General features: G+C 31.7%; 1 protein-coding gene across 6 annotated transcripts; it reads left to right on the plus strand.

The window, feature by feature from the left end:
• Nucleotides 1-11,705: 11,705 nt before the first annotated feature.
• LOC140959174 (uncharacterized) lies at nucleotides 11,706-14,993 on the plus strand. 6 transcript variants are annotated; one of them, XM_073416987.1, is made up of 5 exons: nucleotides 11,712-11,851; nucleotides 12,684-12,785; nucleotides 13,195-13,461; nucleotides 13,864-13,956; nucleotides 14,255-14,993. In XM_073416987.1, the coding sequence occupies exons 3-5, from the start codon at nucleotides 13,235-13,237 to the stop codon at nucleotides 14,775-14,777; spliced, it is 843 nt and encodes a 280-aa protein (XP_073273088.1). In that variant the 5' UTR covers nucleotides 11,712-11,851; nucleotides 12,684-12,785; nucleotides 13,195-13,234; the 3' UTR covers nucleotides 14,778-14,993. The 6 variants fall into 6 exon arrangements, with proteins under 6 accessions (XP_073273090.1, XP_073273087.1, XP_073273088.1 ...); XM_073416990.1 differs by having other exon boundaries at nucleotides 13,256-13,461; XM_073416988.1 differs by lacking the exon at nucleotides 12,684-12,785 and adding an exon at nucleotides 13,013-13,128 and having other exon boundaries at nucleotides 13,256-13,461.
• Nucleotides 14,994-15,058: the final 65 nt, after the last annotated feature.

The raw sequence follows: 15,058 nt of genomic DNA on the forward strand, positions 1-15,058 counted from the left end.
TGGTGAAGGCGATCACTCCTGTTAACCACGCGGTATGTTTTGGTTCTTCGACATTGTGCAAACTTTTGTATTGGTGGAATCCTTTTAAGTCAGCAAAACAATCAGCTATGTTGTTGCATCGAGCAGACTGGTTGTTGTTGCTTCTTCATGGGATGCTTGGAGTTTCTGATTAAAACAATGCTTTGAAGGTCGGATTTTTTTCCAGTAAATCGCACAGCCATTTAAATTTTAACCTATTCCACAGACCATTAAGAATAGAAATCGGCAAATGATTGTTTAAGTATTTTGACAGGTGGGTTATTATCCAGAAACAGAGTCATATCCCCCTTGGCTTCTCGCTCAGCCATATTCTTGTGTTTTGCCTACCGTTCAGTCTCCTGGATACACCATTGGTTTCATGAAAGAGATCATCAGAACACATTTTGGTATGTTTTAGATCGAACAATATGTTGCCTTAAGTTGAAAATCGTGCGACATTGTATTCATAGGATATTGTCCAATAATTTTCCCTTTGGATATATCCTTGGAAGTTCCCCCTGCTTTTGGACCAAAAATTAATGTAGAAACAATTAATTTGTCTGTAGGTTCTCCAAAGGATTGTGTTGTTTGCACTGGAACTACAGGTAGTATTGCAGCAAGCTGTGAGAATCTTGCTACCTCGTTTTCTTAGGAATTTGCTGCATGGGAGCTTTTTTTTTTTTTTATCATTTATCAGGGGCGATTTGTTGCTGCTGTCTTTACTGTGATTAGGCCTTCTTCGTCCACAAAATCTATTTTGATATAAATTTTAAATTAAAATAGTGCGATTTCTGCACCAAATACAACATTTATCTCCAACCCATTTACTTCAAATCTTACGCAAAAAAAATATTCTCGAAATATTTTTTATTTTATTTATGAATATTATTTTTATATTAATTTTTTGTATTTGTATTAAATTATATTAATTAAAAATCATAAAAACGAATTAGTTTTTAAATATTAATAATTAAAATAAATAAAAAATATTTTAAAAATCTACAATTATTAATTTATAATTTTCATGATTAAATATCTAATTGTCAAAATAATAAAACAAATATTATATTATTATTTAAATACTATTTATAATTTAAATACAAATATTCATAATAAATATAAATAAAAAAATTAAAAATTTATTTAAAAAAAAATACCTCTACGCCAATTTCTCGCAGGGGTCTCCTCCTGCGCCAAATTTGGTGAGGAGGAACGGGGCTTTGGAGATAAATAAGCTGCACCAAAATGGTGATTTGGAGATGGCCTTAGTCTCTCGCTGTCCTTGTTTTAATTCTTTGAACGTAAGAATGTTTTATACTTATGAGTCGTCTATCTGATATAAGCTTTTCTACAACCATTTATGGAAATCGTCGCTTCTACATGATCAGTTCACATTTTTGGGTTCAACACTTGCCATAAAATTATTGAGCACCCCCAAGAGTGGAAGATGCACGTTTTGGGGTGTACAGTCATCGCCTCGATGATAAATGGCTTGTTGGAGATGTAAACTTCAAGACTTCTTGTTCAACACTTTGTGAGAGTGCAGAGTACAAGATGGTCCCATTTGAGCTTGACATTTCTCCAACAGTCAACAGATCAGTACGGCAAAGCCTTGGTGCTGCTTGTCTAAGTGAGAGATCATGGCCACCAAACAACAGATCAGTTGATCTTAATGCCTATTGTAATGGCAATCATCATTTCCAGACAATCTACTATGAAACCATCGAAAGAACCTGCTTTGCTGTCAAGGGTTTGGCCACAATGTCATTCAGCAGCACATATTCAATATTCATGTTCTTCTTATTTCCGAAAGATTTGAGAGGGCACCAAACAGAGAAAATTTGATTTTCATTTCTTCAATGGATGCAGATGACAACATGTTGAACTCCGTAATCCCTTCTGTAGGCAGATCGGAGGTTTCAAGAAAAATCTGTTGAGTGATGGAGATGATTTGTTCGCCGATTGTGCAAACTACTTCCTCATTTTCAATCTTGACATATGAAAAGAATTGCGATTATCCTTCTCCAAAAATATTGCTTGCACATCCCAGTCTTGAACATGTTCACCATGTCGTCATCTAGTAGTAGATAAAGTGCATCCAAATCAACTTGAAGGACATTGTAAGTGAATGAAGATGTTTTGAGAGTTGGTAAAAGGATTTGAGAACAAAGAATGCTGTAAATGGGTTGTTAGCTCAAATGGGACAATCTTCTTGTCTGTCTGATTTACAAAAATCTTGAAGTTTTACTTTCCTCCGATGCACGTTTTGGGGTGTGTAGTCATCACCTTGTAAATATAATTTATTTTTGCATGAATATCAAATCTGTATACATTGTTACGAACATACGTATATCAATACATATATATTCACATATTCATCCATAAATTTATCAAAAAATCATTTTATTTATTGTTGTTTATTTTATAGTACACAACTTAAAACTTCTTTTCTATATAAAATTTTCTCTTGTGTAGTTGAAATTTAAAATTTAAGGTTTCGTTTGGACAAATATTTATAAATTGTTTTCATAAAAGTGGTTTTTATTAAAAAAAAAATTCTAAAGTTTTATAGTTAAAAAAGTAATAGATTTTGATTTCTTTTATTTATAAAAACATTAAAAAACATCCCTCAATTGTTTTTTAAAAATTATATTTGGAGAACGCTTTTTTAAAAATATGTTTTACAAAAATTTATTCAAAAACATATAATCTAAGTTTTTTTTCACTTATATATAAACCACTAAATACGTATCTTTTAAATATTATTTTAGATATATGTGCATTGGAATTTGGACTTACGTACTATCTATGAAGCAACATTTTTGCTAAACTAGCTTCTTTTGGTATGTGACAAAATTTGTGTGAGACGGTCTCACGAGTCATATTTTATATGACGTATCTGTTATTTGGGTTATCTATCAAAAAATATTATTTTTTATGCTAAGAGTATTATTTTTTATTGTGAATATCGGTAGGGTTGATCCGTCTCACAGATAAAGATTCGTGAGATCAAGAGACCTATTATTTGTTATGTGAAAGATGCATTAACTAAATCAGCCACCCATTACCATTTAAATTATTTAGTTATACAAAATTTAATTTTTTTAGGACAGCATATTTCGCACTCCACAAATATAGTAAATGTCCCCGTCTATTAATGTTACGATCGAATCCCTGTCAAAAAAAAAAATGGTTACGAATCAGTATTTGCTTGATATTTTTTGTTACAACTTGGGAAATTAGGTTTTATTCTCACTTAGATTTTGAACCACAACCTCTCCTACAATATATAAATATAAATTTCTTATTTATTTATCAAATTTCAGTACGTCATACTAAAATATAAAGGCAAGACCCAAATAATTTTTATAATTTAGGCCCTAGAAAATTTATTTTTTAAAAAATAAAATATAATTCTGTTTAACCAATTTTTGAATCTCAGAAACTGAATTGATTTAACCCATATTTTAAAAAAAACGAGATTTCTAATATCTGAATTAATTCAATTCTATCGATTTCTTAGATTACACCAAAATTTTGTACACCGCTACCCTACTTTACTTGTTGCTCTGATATACACAAAATTATCTTTTCAAGGAAGAGAAAATTTTTTCTGTCCAAATTTAAATAATTTTAGCTTTATTTTCTTCATTCTTTTATGTGTACGTGTGTGTATATATGATATCGTTCAAACATTTAGATAAAAAAAATTGTGCATGCCACACACATTGAATTAAAAAATTTAATGTAATGGGACATTTATGATAAAATTGTTAATTTATAATATCGATTATGTTACTAACAAGTAAAACTTTATTAATTATTAAATAATATGGGCAAATATCTGTGCGGATATTAAATTTGACATAAAAGATTAGAATCCCTATGTACAAGGGTTCTTTCTTTCTTTTCTTCCCCGTGTTGTTTCGTCTCACTTGTTTAATATACATATAATATATAATAACCATAACCTGGAACAGAGGATTTGTACCTGGAAACAAATTCTTTGTCCGGTGTTGTGAATTCGTCGACTGAAGCTTCATTTAATGCCCCCCTTTATTCCCTCTAATCTCTCCCTCGTTTTTTAACTTTCCAGCCATAAATATTACCATCTCTCTCATATCATGGTTCCTTCATCCACAACCGGTTCTTCCAAAACCCTGAACGCTCTTGCACCTGAATACTACCCTAAAGCCCCAGTTGTCGGCCCCGACCCGCATGCGCAGCCGCAGTTCTTCCTTTCGCACTTTCTACCTGCGTCGCGTTCCCTCACCTCCCACCAATTTTTCCTGCCACCGTCTTCACTTGCCACCCCGTCGATTTTCTGCCATGCTCCGGAGTTCTATCTGCCCACTTCACCACACCCACAACAGCCCTTCCGTGATACCAAGACATACTATTATATGGCACCAGAAAACCCTAATATTGGACGTTCGTTGCCACCGGTGCCTCAGGCGGTGGTGACGAGTCAATCTGTGACGACTGATTCTTCTTCCAATGTCCAGCCTGAGGGGGTGAATTCCAGAACGGTCAGTGACCATCAAACTTCCACCCTGGTTAGACAAACTAGAATAACGCCTAGTGGAGGTTTCCGTGGGTTTCGGCCATGCGTGAGGAGGGGTAATTTAGGCAGGTCAAGTTCTTGGAGGAGAATCGAGAGAAGGCCTGAAAGCAGCAGACATGTTAGCAGATGTGTGCCAAACGAGGAAAACCGGCACCTGGTGTTATCTCTTAAACAAGAGGAGGAGAATACGACTGTCATGTTAAAGAATATACCCTATGATTGCCCGTATTTACTCCCAACTTTTATACATATATGTCGGGCTATTCTGATGTTTTTTTCTCTAATCTACAGCGCATGTTCTTTATTTTATTTGTTCCCATGTTTAGAAACTTTACATTATCCTTCTTTTTGCAGGCGTGAGTACCTTTTAGAGTTGTTGGATCAATTTTGCGCAAAGTGCAGAAACGAGAGTGCTTCAGACCCCGAGGAACAAATCAATGCATCATACGATTTCTTGTATTTGCCAATCGATTTTAAGTAAGTTGAAGTTGTTTAATATTTCAAATCTAGATTAATTTTGTCAAGAAAGCAAATCATGTTAAAGTTTTTCTGTAAGTTTCAAAAATTATCTTGCGTTATTAATTAATGATCAGAACTAGGAATGGAAGAGGCTTTGCTTTCATCAATTTCACCAATGCTGCGGCTGCTTGGAAGTTCTTCGATACCTTTAATTCGATGGAGTGGGATCCTCTAAAATGGAACAGATGGCCCAAAAAAATGGAGATTGCCCGTGCCAAAATCCAGGTCTAAATGTGTTACATGCATGAATGCTTATATAGTCATATGAATCAATTGACATAATACATCTCCAGTGTTCTTATATCCACATATATATCTATGATAGAATTCTTCTTGCTTGGATTTGTTCTGAAATGTGGGTCTCTGGTAATTAGGGCAAACAAGCTTTGATAACCCACTTCTCGAACTCAACGTTCGAGTGCGAAACCGATGATTTTCTACCCGTGTACTTCAGCCCACCTAGAGATGGATCGGGCCATCACGTTGAAACGACGAGTGTCGGGAGACGTATAGCAATCCCACATTGGGAAACCCCGCGATGGTAGTCATAAGGCCTAAAGCCACAACTTGTGGACTCCGTTTCAGACTTTGAATGATTGGATTTTCTGCAGTGAACCGATGCGACCCGTCACTCCTTTCGTAGATTGGATTTGACTTCTTCGGTAAACACAGCGTCAATAATGAGGAAGCGGGTGGGTCTGGGCACCTGCAATGATGACACCATGCAGAATGAGAGAAAAAGGAGGCTGGAGCAGGTGCTGATGTCCACCCCCTTTATCGTAGGTTAGGGTTAGAGATATGGAGTTGTTGACTTGTTTTAGCTCGTAGTAGTATCATACTGTATTGATGGAGATCTTAATTTCTTTCTTTTTTAATACTTTTGTTCTATTTAATTAATCTGCGTATATGGTTATTTTTGCTTCGGCATGCATGCGCGCGCTTTTAGCCATTGACTTGTATTTCATGGTTGAAAGCTCGAACCCGATAGTAAGTAAATATTTAATTCACTGGATAAATTTTTTTTTTGTTGCTTAGCAACGTTTCTTATTTTTTAAAAAAATCGTCATATTATTTTATTATTTTGGAAAAAATTTAATCATCGGTCAAGGTCAATTCATAATGATAGTTTATTAATTTGAATATTTTTCAAAATTTAGTTCATTTTTGGTGGTCTGACGTGTGATATCCGTCCGAAATGTCGCATGTTTTGTTTTCACGTTAGAAAAATTTGAAAATTAAATATAAATTAAAAGATAAAGGCTGAGAATTGCACGTCTTGTAGATCAAAATTATAATTTTACCGTCAGCCACCGCCTTGATATATTCAATTCTCTATTATTATACGGCTTCTTATTGTATGTCGGCTTGTATTAAATATTTTAAACATTGATTGGTGTGCAATGATAAGAAGTGATTAATTTTTAATCATTCACTTATAATGTGTTTGGTGTGTTTGATTAACATTGTAATATATCTGTTCAGTCAGCATCTGATCCGTACTGTATACATTATTATCATCTTGTTGATGATTATATAATCTTTTAAGGAAGAAAGAATTATGTTTTGATTAATTTAAATTTTTCTTTAATATCCTAAATTTTAAAATAATTATAATTTCAAAAAATTTAATANATTGACGACGTTCTTCCTCTCTTTTCTGCATAATTCTTGCTCTTTCATTTTGAACCATTTGACTCATTTCTGGATCACCAATTGTGGTCAGATCCATGTACAAAATTTTATTCTCCTCTTGAAATCCCGCCCGTGGTTGGAAGAAAAATAATTTGCATGATATAATGAAAGCATGCATTATAATGCACAATATGATAAACGAAGATGAACGTGATCTTAGTGCACCAATTCAAGATGCGAGGGAAGCACCGACTCCAGTGGTAGAAATTGTTGTCAATGAACATATCAGATTTCAAGAATTTCTCGCTCGATATAAAAAAATAAAAGACAAAGACGCCCACTTTGCATTACGAAATGCTTTGATTGATCATTTATGGGATGAATATGGTCATTCAAATATTTGAAATTGTATTTGTAATGTATTTTTTAATTTAATGTCATGTATTTGTATTATGTTTTTTTAATTCAAAGTCATGTATTATTATATTTTATCCATTTAAATAATTTATGTGTCAATTCGTATAATATTAAACAATTAAATAAATTTTTAATAATTATTAAACAATTTAAATTAAATAATTTAAATAAATATTAAACGATACTTATAATTATATTAATAAAATTAGAAATATATATTTAATAATTAATAAGAAATAATTTAAATATATTTTTAAAAAAGAATATTCTGAGAATATTCTTTTTAGAGTAAGATTTAAAGTAGATGAGTTGGAGATGAATATAATATTTGATGCAGAAATTGCACTATTTTAAAGTAGAGTTGCTTTAAAATAGAATTTTGGGTTGGAGATGGCCTTATACGGCTTCTTATTGTATGTCAGCTTGTATTAAATATTTTAAACATTGATTGGTGTGCAATGATAAGAAGTGATTAATTTTTAATTATTCACTTATCATATGTTTGGTGTGTATGATTAAGATTGTAATATATCCGTTCAGTCAGCATCTGATTCGTATTGTATACATTATTATCATCTTGTTGATGATTATATAATCCTTTAAGGAAGAAAGAATTATGTTTTGATAAATTTAATTTTTTTCTTTAATATCTTAAATTTTAAAATAATTATGATTTCAAAAAATTCAATAATATGTAAATATATTTTTAATTTGATTAATATTATAAATAATTTAATTATTATTNATCAAAATCAAAATTTTTATTTTGAATACAAATGTTAAAACTGAAGTTCATTCGTTCCAGATTATATACATTACAGTTACAATACTTAAGTTCATATAATTTATTTTGGATTATTCATATTGCAACCTAACTCATGAAAAACAGAAATTTAATTATATTGGTAATTTCATTTATATTTTTATTTAGATTATACATTTTAAAAATAATATTTAGTGAATCGAGTATATTTTGTTAATTTTTATGACTTGTTTAATTATTTAGATTTTGTATTTAAAAGTTTTATTAAAAATATCTAAAAAATAATATATTTTAATTTCAAAGTTAAATAATTGTTTAAATCGAAATAAACGAACCGTTTTAATAAAAATATGCGTGTATGGAACATACTTTTTTTATTTTGATATAAATAGTTACTTTTGAAAAAAATTTATTTAAAAATATGAATTAAAATTTAGAATGGTAATATTGGTAGAGGGGATATGCATACATTTTTATACTCAGACGATATATTTTTGTTGTTATATTATATATATAAAATAAATGATACGTCAAGAGATCAGACTTCAGCTCCACGAACGACTTTTCTTTACTACATAAAAATTAGAAATATAATTACATCTTATTTAATAATATAATATATATTTATATTATGATTATATATATTTTTGTAAAGCCACACATCTAGAGACTCTTATTTTACATTTTTTATTAAATAATTTAAAGTTTAATTTGGAAAATACATAGGTTCAGTGGCGGGTACCAGAAGAATTAATTGTGGTATGCAGGTGTTTAGGTCTAATCATTATAATTTTCTTCTTCAGTTGAAATTATTTCGGCACCCACAGTTACCCTAAAAGATCCCCATTACAGTTTCTTTGATTGCCATACCAAAGTCACTGAGTAGTGTCTTGTTATAGCCGACATATAGGCTTGATTTCTTCGATCCGTACGAGTGAAAAATTGGGTGTAGAATTCTTTATTTTTATTTTCGTATAAAATTATTTTACAAAAAATATCACTTCAAAATAAAAAATCTATTAAAATTAAAATTTTACTCTCAACATAACATAAATTCAACCTATAGATATTTTTTCTTTTTAATTAATCTCATATTTATCGTCGTCCTAAAATATAATATTGGGGGTGGGTAAAGGTGTGGTAGAGTTTTCTTAATTTTATGTGTATTTAAACTCATTATAATCTTACTTTTAAAAGCGATAGTTTTATGTAAGTGACGGTCATGATATATATTTGTTCGATAAATTTAATCACATGTACAAAGCATATATATTTTTTAAGTTATATTTATTTAAAACTCAAATGAGGGAATATTAGAAAAACACAAAATTTTTATGAAATCGTATCATGAGTCAATTTTGTTATCCATATCTTCCACTGACTTATGAAAATTATTACTCGTATGTCAAAAATATTACTTTTCACAATAAGTATGAATTGGACGAATAAGTTCGATTAATCTCACTTATAATATCCATAAGACCTACGCTTAAAAATTATCATGCATGTTCTAGTTGTGATTCGAAACACTACTTCATTATTTAAATCTCGTAATTTTACACATTATTGTGTTAGTTCGGAAATATACGCATTACGCCTAATTGGTAGCAGTTGTAAGATTTATCGTTATAAAAATTATAAGAAAATCAGAGGATATATTATACTTAAACGCGATGAAAAATAAAAAATGATATTTTTTTAAAAAAAATATAGATTAATTGGATATTCAAGAATATTAATTATTATTTAATCCATTTATATTATTTTAAAAGTGATCAATATTGATAAAATTATTTTTTCGGGTAAAACTACATTGATATTTGTTTTATTTTATAGATTGCTAGGACAATTAATTCAAATAATAGTAAAACTTTTGAATTAAACATTAATATAAAATATAAAAATTAAGGAGGACAATCACAATGCATTCGATCACTCACACCATACAATGGATTAATTATCGTTTTTATATTTTATCCAATCGAATTAAATTATTAAATAAAAATTTAATATAAAAACTTTAATAATAGATTGGTTTACTAGGATTTCCTTATTTTTGTTAATAAAACGAATGAAATCAAATCAGATATATATATCTAATGTTTAATAATAATTATTGCTATGATAATAAATTGTTTACTCGGTTTATCTTATTTTTATTAATAAAACTTATATAAATATATATATTTAATGTTTAATAATAATTATGAAATATTGGATAAAACTGAAACAAAGGTATCTCAGGATATTATTTTTGTTATATATTATGAGCACTCCAAATTACAAATTGAGCGAACAGAAGACCGTTTTCGAACTTTCTGATATGAAGAACAAAAATATATGCATCGATATGTGTATAGGACAAAAATATCAGGAATTTCAAATTTCAGACTGTGCAAGAACGAAAATATACTAAATATGTGTATGATACAAAAAAATAAGTAATTTCGAATTTCAAGCTATGTAATAAACTTCTATTCTGATTGAGGATGTAAATGAGTCGAGTAAAACCGAATAATTTCAGGCTCGAGCTTGATCCGAGCTTTTATTATTAAGCTCGAGCTCAGTTCCTTAATAGCTCGTTTATCATGTTTAACGAGTCTAACTAGAGCTCGACTTCTCGAGCGGACTCGTTTTTGAACTCGTTAAACAAGCTCATAAATTAAAAAAACCAACTAATATATGAAAATTTAAAGAGAAGAGTATGATTATCATTTTATAGGATCTCAATAGATTGTATTTTAATATGTTTAACGAATTAACGAACGAACTTTTATTTAAGTCAAACTTGAAATAGCTCTCGAGCGGCTTGATTTGGCTTGAACTTAAACAACTAACCATCATGCGAAACGATATACAAAGATGAAATGAGAAACACAGGCTTCTGGACAATTCATTTTTCATCTCCTACATATATTAATTAGCTTAACTACTCAACTTTAAATAAATAATTTCTTATTCATCCGAATCGGTTTTGATTAAATTAATAATGATGGTGATAATTCTAAAAATATTTTAAAATGACAAAATTTACAACATTCATAAAAAAAAAAGTATGTCTCATGGGAAATGATATGATAGATCTATCAATGAGATGTATCAATCCGATCCACAAGACAATACTTATGTTGAAAATTAATATTTGAAACATAAAAATAATAATTTTCATATGTCGTGTCGAATATCTATCTTAAAAATTTGACATGTGAAACATTTTCATATTAGTTTTTGTGTAAAAAAAATAATAGAAACGTTGATGTTGAGCTAAACTTTGCTTAGACATAAATAATGACCGAACAGATTAAATCAGTTTACTAGATTTGGCTCTGATTCTTTAATTAAAAAAAAGTTAAATTGAATAAATCTAAGCTTCAAAATTGTATATTCAAGTTTATTATATTTTTAAAATAAAAGCGCTTACGTTTTTATTTTAATTTTGGTTAACTTTTCAAAAAAAATCAATAAATTTTAATTTTTGAACTACATAGATTTATTGGTCATTTTTGGTTTACTGAAATTTTGTCAATCCATAATTTTTGCAATAGTATTAGTTATTATTTCTCTCACTTTAATTTTTTTAATCATTATTATTACTTTATTGTGATTTATTATCAGTTTTTATCAATATTAGGTTTTTTTTACTTAAAGAGTGAATAATAATAATATTTATAAAAAAAATTTAAAAATTAAAGGGGCCGGGCTTTCAAACCTCGGCCCTTGTGTAATTAAAAGAGGGGCCGAAAGTCCGAAACCACGGCCCCCGAACAATTAATATTTTTCGATTTAAAGGCGCACGCGATGTTGTTGACTCGAGACTGTGCAGTGTAGCTGCTCTTATTTCGTATACCTTCTCTTCGGGCACTACTCCCCGTGCGTGCGGGACATTTCTCTGCTTCGTTTACCGAATAGCGGCTTTTCTCCGTCATAGGTCACATCAGGTTCATCTCTCTATCTCCATCTCGTTTACTTTTGTTTATCTGTTGTGAAACATCATGTGCATCTTCAGTTGTTATTGATGCAAATCTACCGAATTTGTTTATCTATTGTGAAACATAATGTGCATCTTCAATGACTTGTTTTTGATGCAAATCTACCGAATTTGTTTAATGTACGGTTTTTTTAATGTATTTTCTTCGGATTTTCCTATTTTACCTGATATAATTGATGTTTGTTATTCTTATTAGTCGTCTTTGATGTTTTGTTGTTCATCAGAGTAGTGGCGAGGGTTTCAGATTTTTGACATTTTTTGGATATTTATGTCTTGTTTTGAGTAACGCTTGTTTGCAATTGATTATATGTCAAGGTTGTATTTAGGATTTCAAATGAGCGACTAATGTGGCTCGAATCTATAGTTATGGTTTCAGATCTGCTTTTGATGTAAAAGTTTTTGTTCCTTGGTGTTTTCATCAGTTGTGTAAATTTATGTCCACACGCACAACCGCACAAGGTGGATTTGGATGCGTTATATCCCTTTCTTTGATTTTTTATATTTAGATATCCTATAATTAAATAAGAACGGATTGGTCGGCTCCAGTTATCAACTGAAAACTTGTCCAAAATTGGAATAAAAAAAGGAAAGATTAAGATTTAAGAATAATGTAATTTGATAATGAACTGTAAATTGTTACAAGTTTACAATTTTGTGATGGCTAGTTAATGCGTCCCAGAGGTCTTTGGCAGTTTGACTGTGGTTATCATAACTTGCGTAGAGTCTATTGACACATTATTATGATTAATGGCTGAAATAAAGCATTAATGTGGCTGGTTCAGTTCATAAAGAGAACTCTCACCCTGGTATATTGCAAGGACCGATGACTCTCCAGTACCCATAAACTTTTTTCTTGCAAAATTCATTCCTCTGCATGATACCTGGTAAGTGTTGCCAAAATCCAAATATATTAAGGTGTAATGGTTTGTGTCATGACTCATTCGAGTTCGCATGTCTATAACTTGTGGGTCAGTTTATTCATTTGTTCAACTTGCTGTTTGTTAAGAAATAGTTTTAAATATGAAATGTTGTCACAAAAGTCTGCGAGCAGCTGAAACACTTTACTATGATAGTTGACATGTTTTAAAATGATTTTATTATCGGTGGTTAGATATCATATGCTTGTTGTGAGAGGTGCTTGTATGGTGTGACACTAAGGATGGTTGGCTCAATGTGTTTTTGAGTTCAAAAATTTGACGGGAGCTAATTTCCTTTTCCATGCATGATGTACGGTGGTATTATTTGTTGAAAATTGCAATAACAATGTTGGAATCTGGTGTTTACAAAATGAAGGACGAGTGAAGATTTCCAGGACTGATTGATATGGACTTGGATGTGTGGTTGTGGTGGACAGGGAGGATGCAACAACTGTGGTGTCGGTGATATTGTTGCACATAGAAGTTGGTTGTTGATTTGGATATTTAGGAAAATGAGCTTAGACAACAGTAGCCGTAGCAGGAGCAGAAGCAGAAGTAGGAGTCCAATGGATCGGAAGATCCGTACTCAGCACTATTCTAATCGTGTTGCGCCATATAGGCGGGAGTCGAGGAGGGGCTTCAGGTTATTTGGTCTTGATCCATTCATTTTGTTCATAACTATTATTTTCATTCATGTGTTTTTTGCATTGAAGAGGGGGCAGTTGAAGTGAGGGATCAATATGAATGAAACCATATCTTGTGCTGTGCCTGGCTGCTTTTGGCGTATCTTGGGTCTCGATCCAATCTACTTCATACTTGATTTTATAAATTCGAATATCTAATTCCTTTTGCTCTCTCTTCTCAAATCTCAATCACTTCACCCAAATCGGAAGTAATTTATTTATATAAAAATACATGATGGAAAGTTCGATGAAAGGGATTGAAAAGTTACTTTGTCTGCTAGTTGTTTGGTCTTTTCTATGCTTTGGAGTATCACGGCTTAGTCTTACTTCCCCCTTCTATTTTATGCGCTGCTTAATTGCAGTGAGAACAGTCTGTGCAACAACTGCAGGAGGCCTGGCCACTTTGCTAGAGAATGCCCCAATGCAGCTCTATGCCACAATTGTGGTCTTCCTGGGTAAGTTTTGGTATAGGCATAGTGGGTTGTTTACACTTAATCGTGTTACGATTGCTAGTATCTCAGTTGTTTTTTATTTCTTATCTGTCTATTTTTTTCGTTCTTGTGCAAGAGTTGTTCGGTGAACTAATATTAATCCTGATGCGCGGAATTTATTTCTTGGCATTAATGTTTGAACTGCCTCTCTTACTGAATATATTTCGAGGGTCTTTGTTCATCTTCCTTGAATATATTTTCGAACCATATATTACGCCTGCCTGAAGTTTAATTCTTACTAGGCTTAAAAAATTTGAATCAGGCATATTGCATCAGAATGCAACACAAGATCTCTTTGTTGGAACTGTCGTGAACCTGGCCATATGGCAGGAAACTGTCCAAATGAGGGCATCTGCCACACCTGTGGAAAGGCAGGCCATCGTGCTAGGGACTGCACAGCACCTCCTGGTGATCTGAGGCTGTGCAACAACTGCTACAAGCAAGGCCACATGGCAGCCGACTGTACCAACGACAGGGCTTGCAAGAATTGCAGAAAACTGGGCCATATTGCACGCGACTGTCAAAACGATCCCGTCTGCAACACATGCAACATATCTGGGCACATGGCCAGAGATTGTCCAAAAGGCTATACATTTGAAGAAAGGGGGGCTGGAGCTCGTGGAGGTGGCTTTCGTGACATTGTGTGTAGGACTTGCCAGCAGGTGGGGCATGTGAGTCGGGACTGCATTTCCATGACTATATGTCATAACTGTGGAGGAAGAGGCCACATGGCCTTCGAGTGCCCGTCTGGTAGGTTCATGGATAGGTATCCCCGAAGGTACTAGAGGAAGAAGTTTGTGGCTTATGTATTAAGGCCAATTATGCAGTTTTCTTTGTTTTGTATTGAGCTGAGATTGATGTTTGCACTCTTTAGTACTTTTGTGGTCGGACTTCTTTAGTTTGGTATCTTTTTTTGCACTATTTGTTCTCCAAGATCTATGTTTGTCTAATGAAATTTGTACTCCTTGGATATTTATTTTGAGCAGTCGGCAATTGTCTCATTTTATTTTCCTACGTGGATGCATGAGGATATTGTGTGAAGTAGTTTGATCATTTTTTTAATATG

This window comes from Primulina huaijiensis, chromosome 15 (genome assembly GCF_012295235.1).
Source record: "Primulina huaijiensis isolate GDHJ02 chromosome 15, ASM1229523v2, whole genome shotgun sequence".
NCBI classification, from domain to species: Eukaryota; Viridiplantae; Streptophyta; class Magnoliopsida; order Lamiales; family Gesneriaceae; genus Primulina; species Primulina huaijiensis.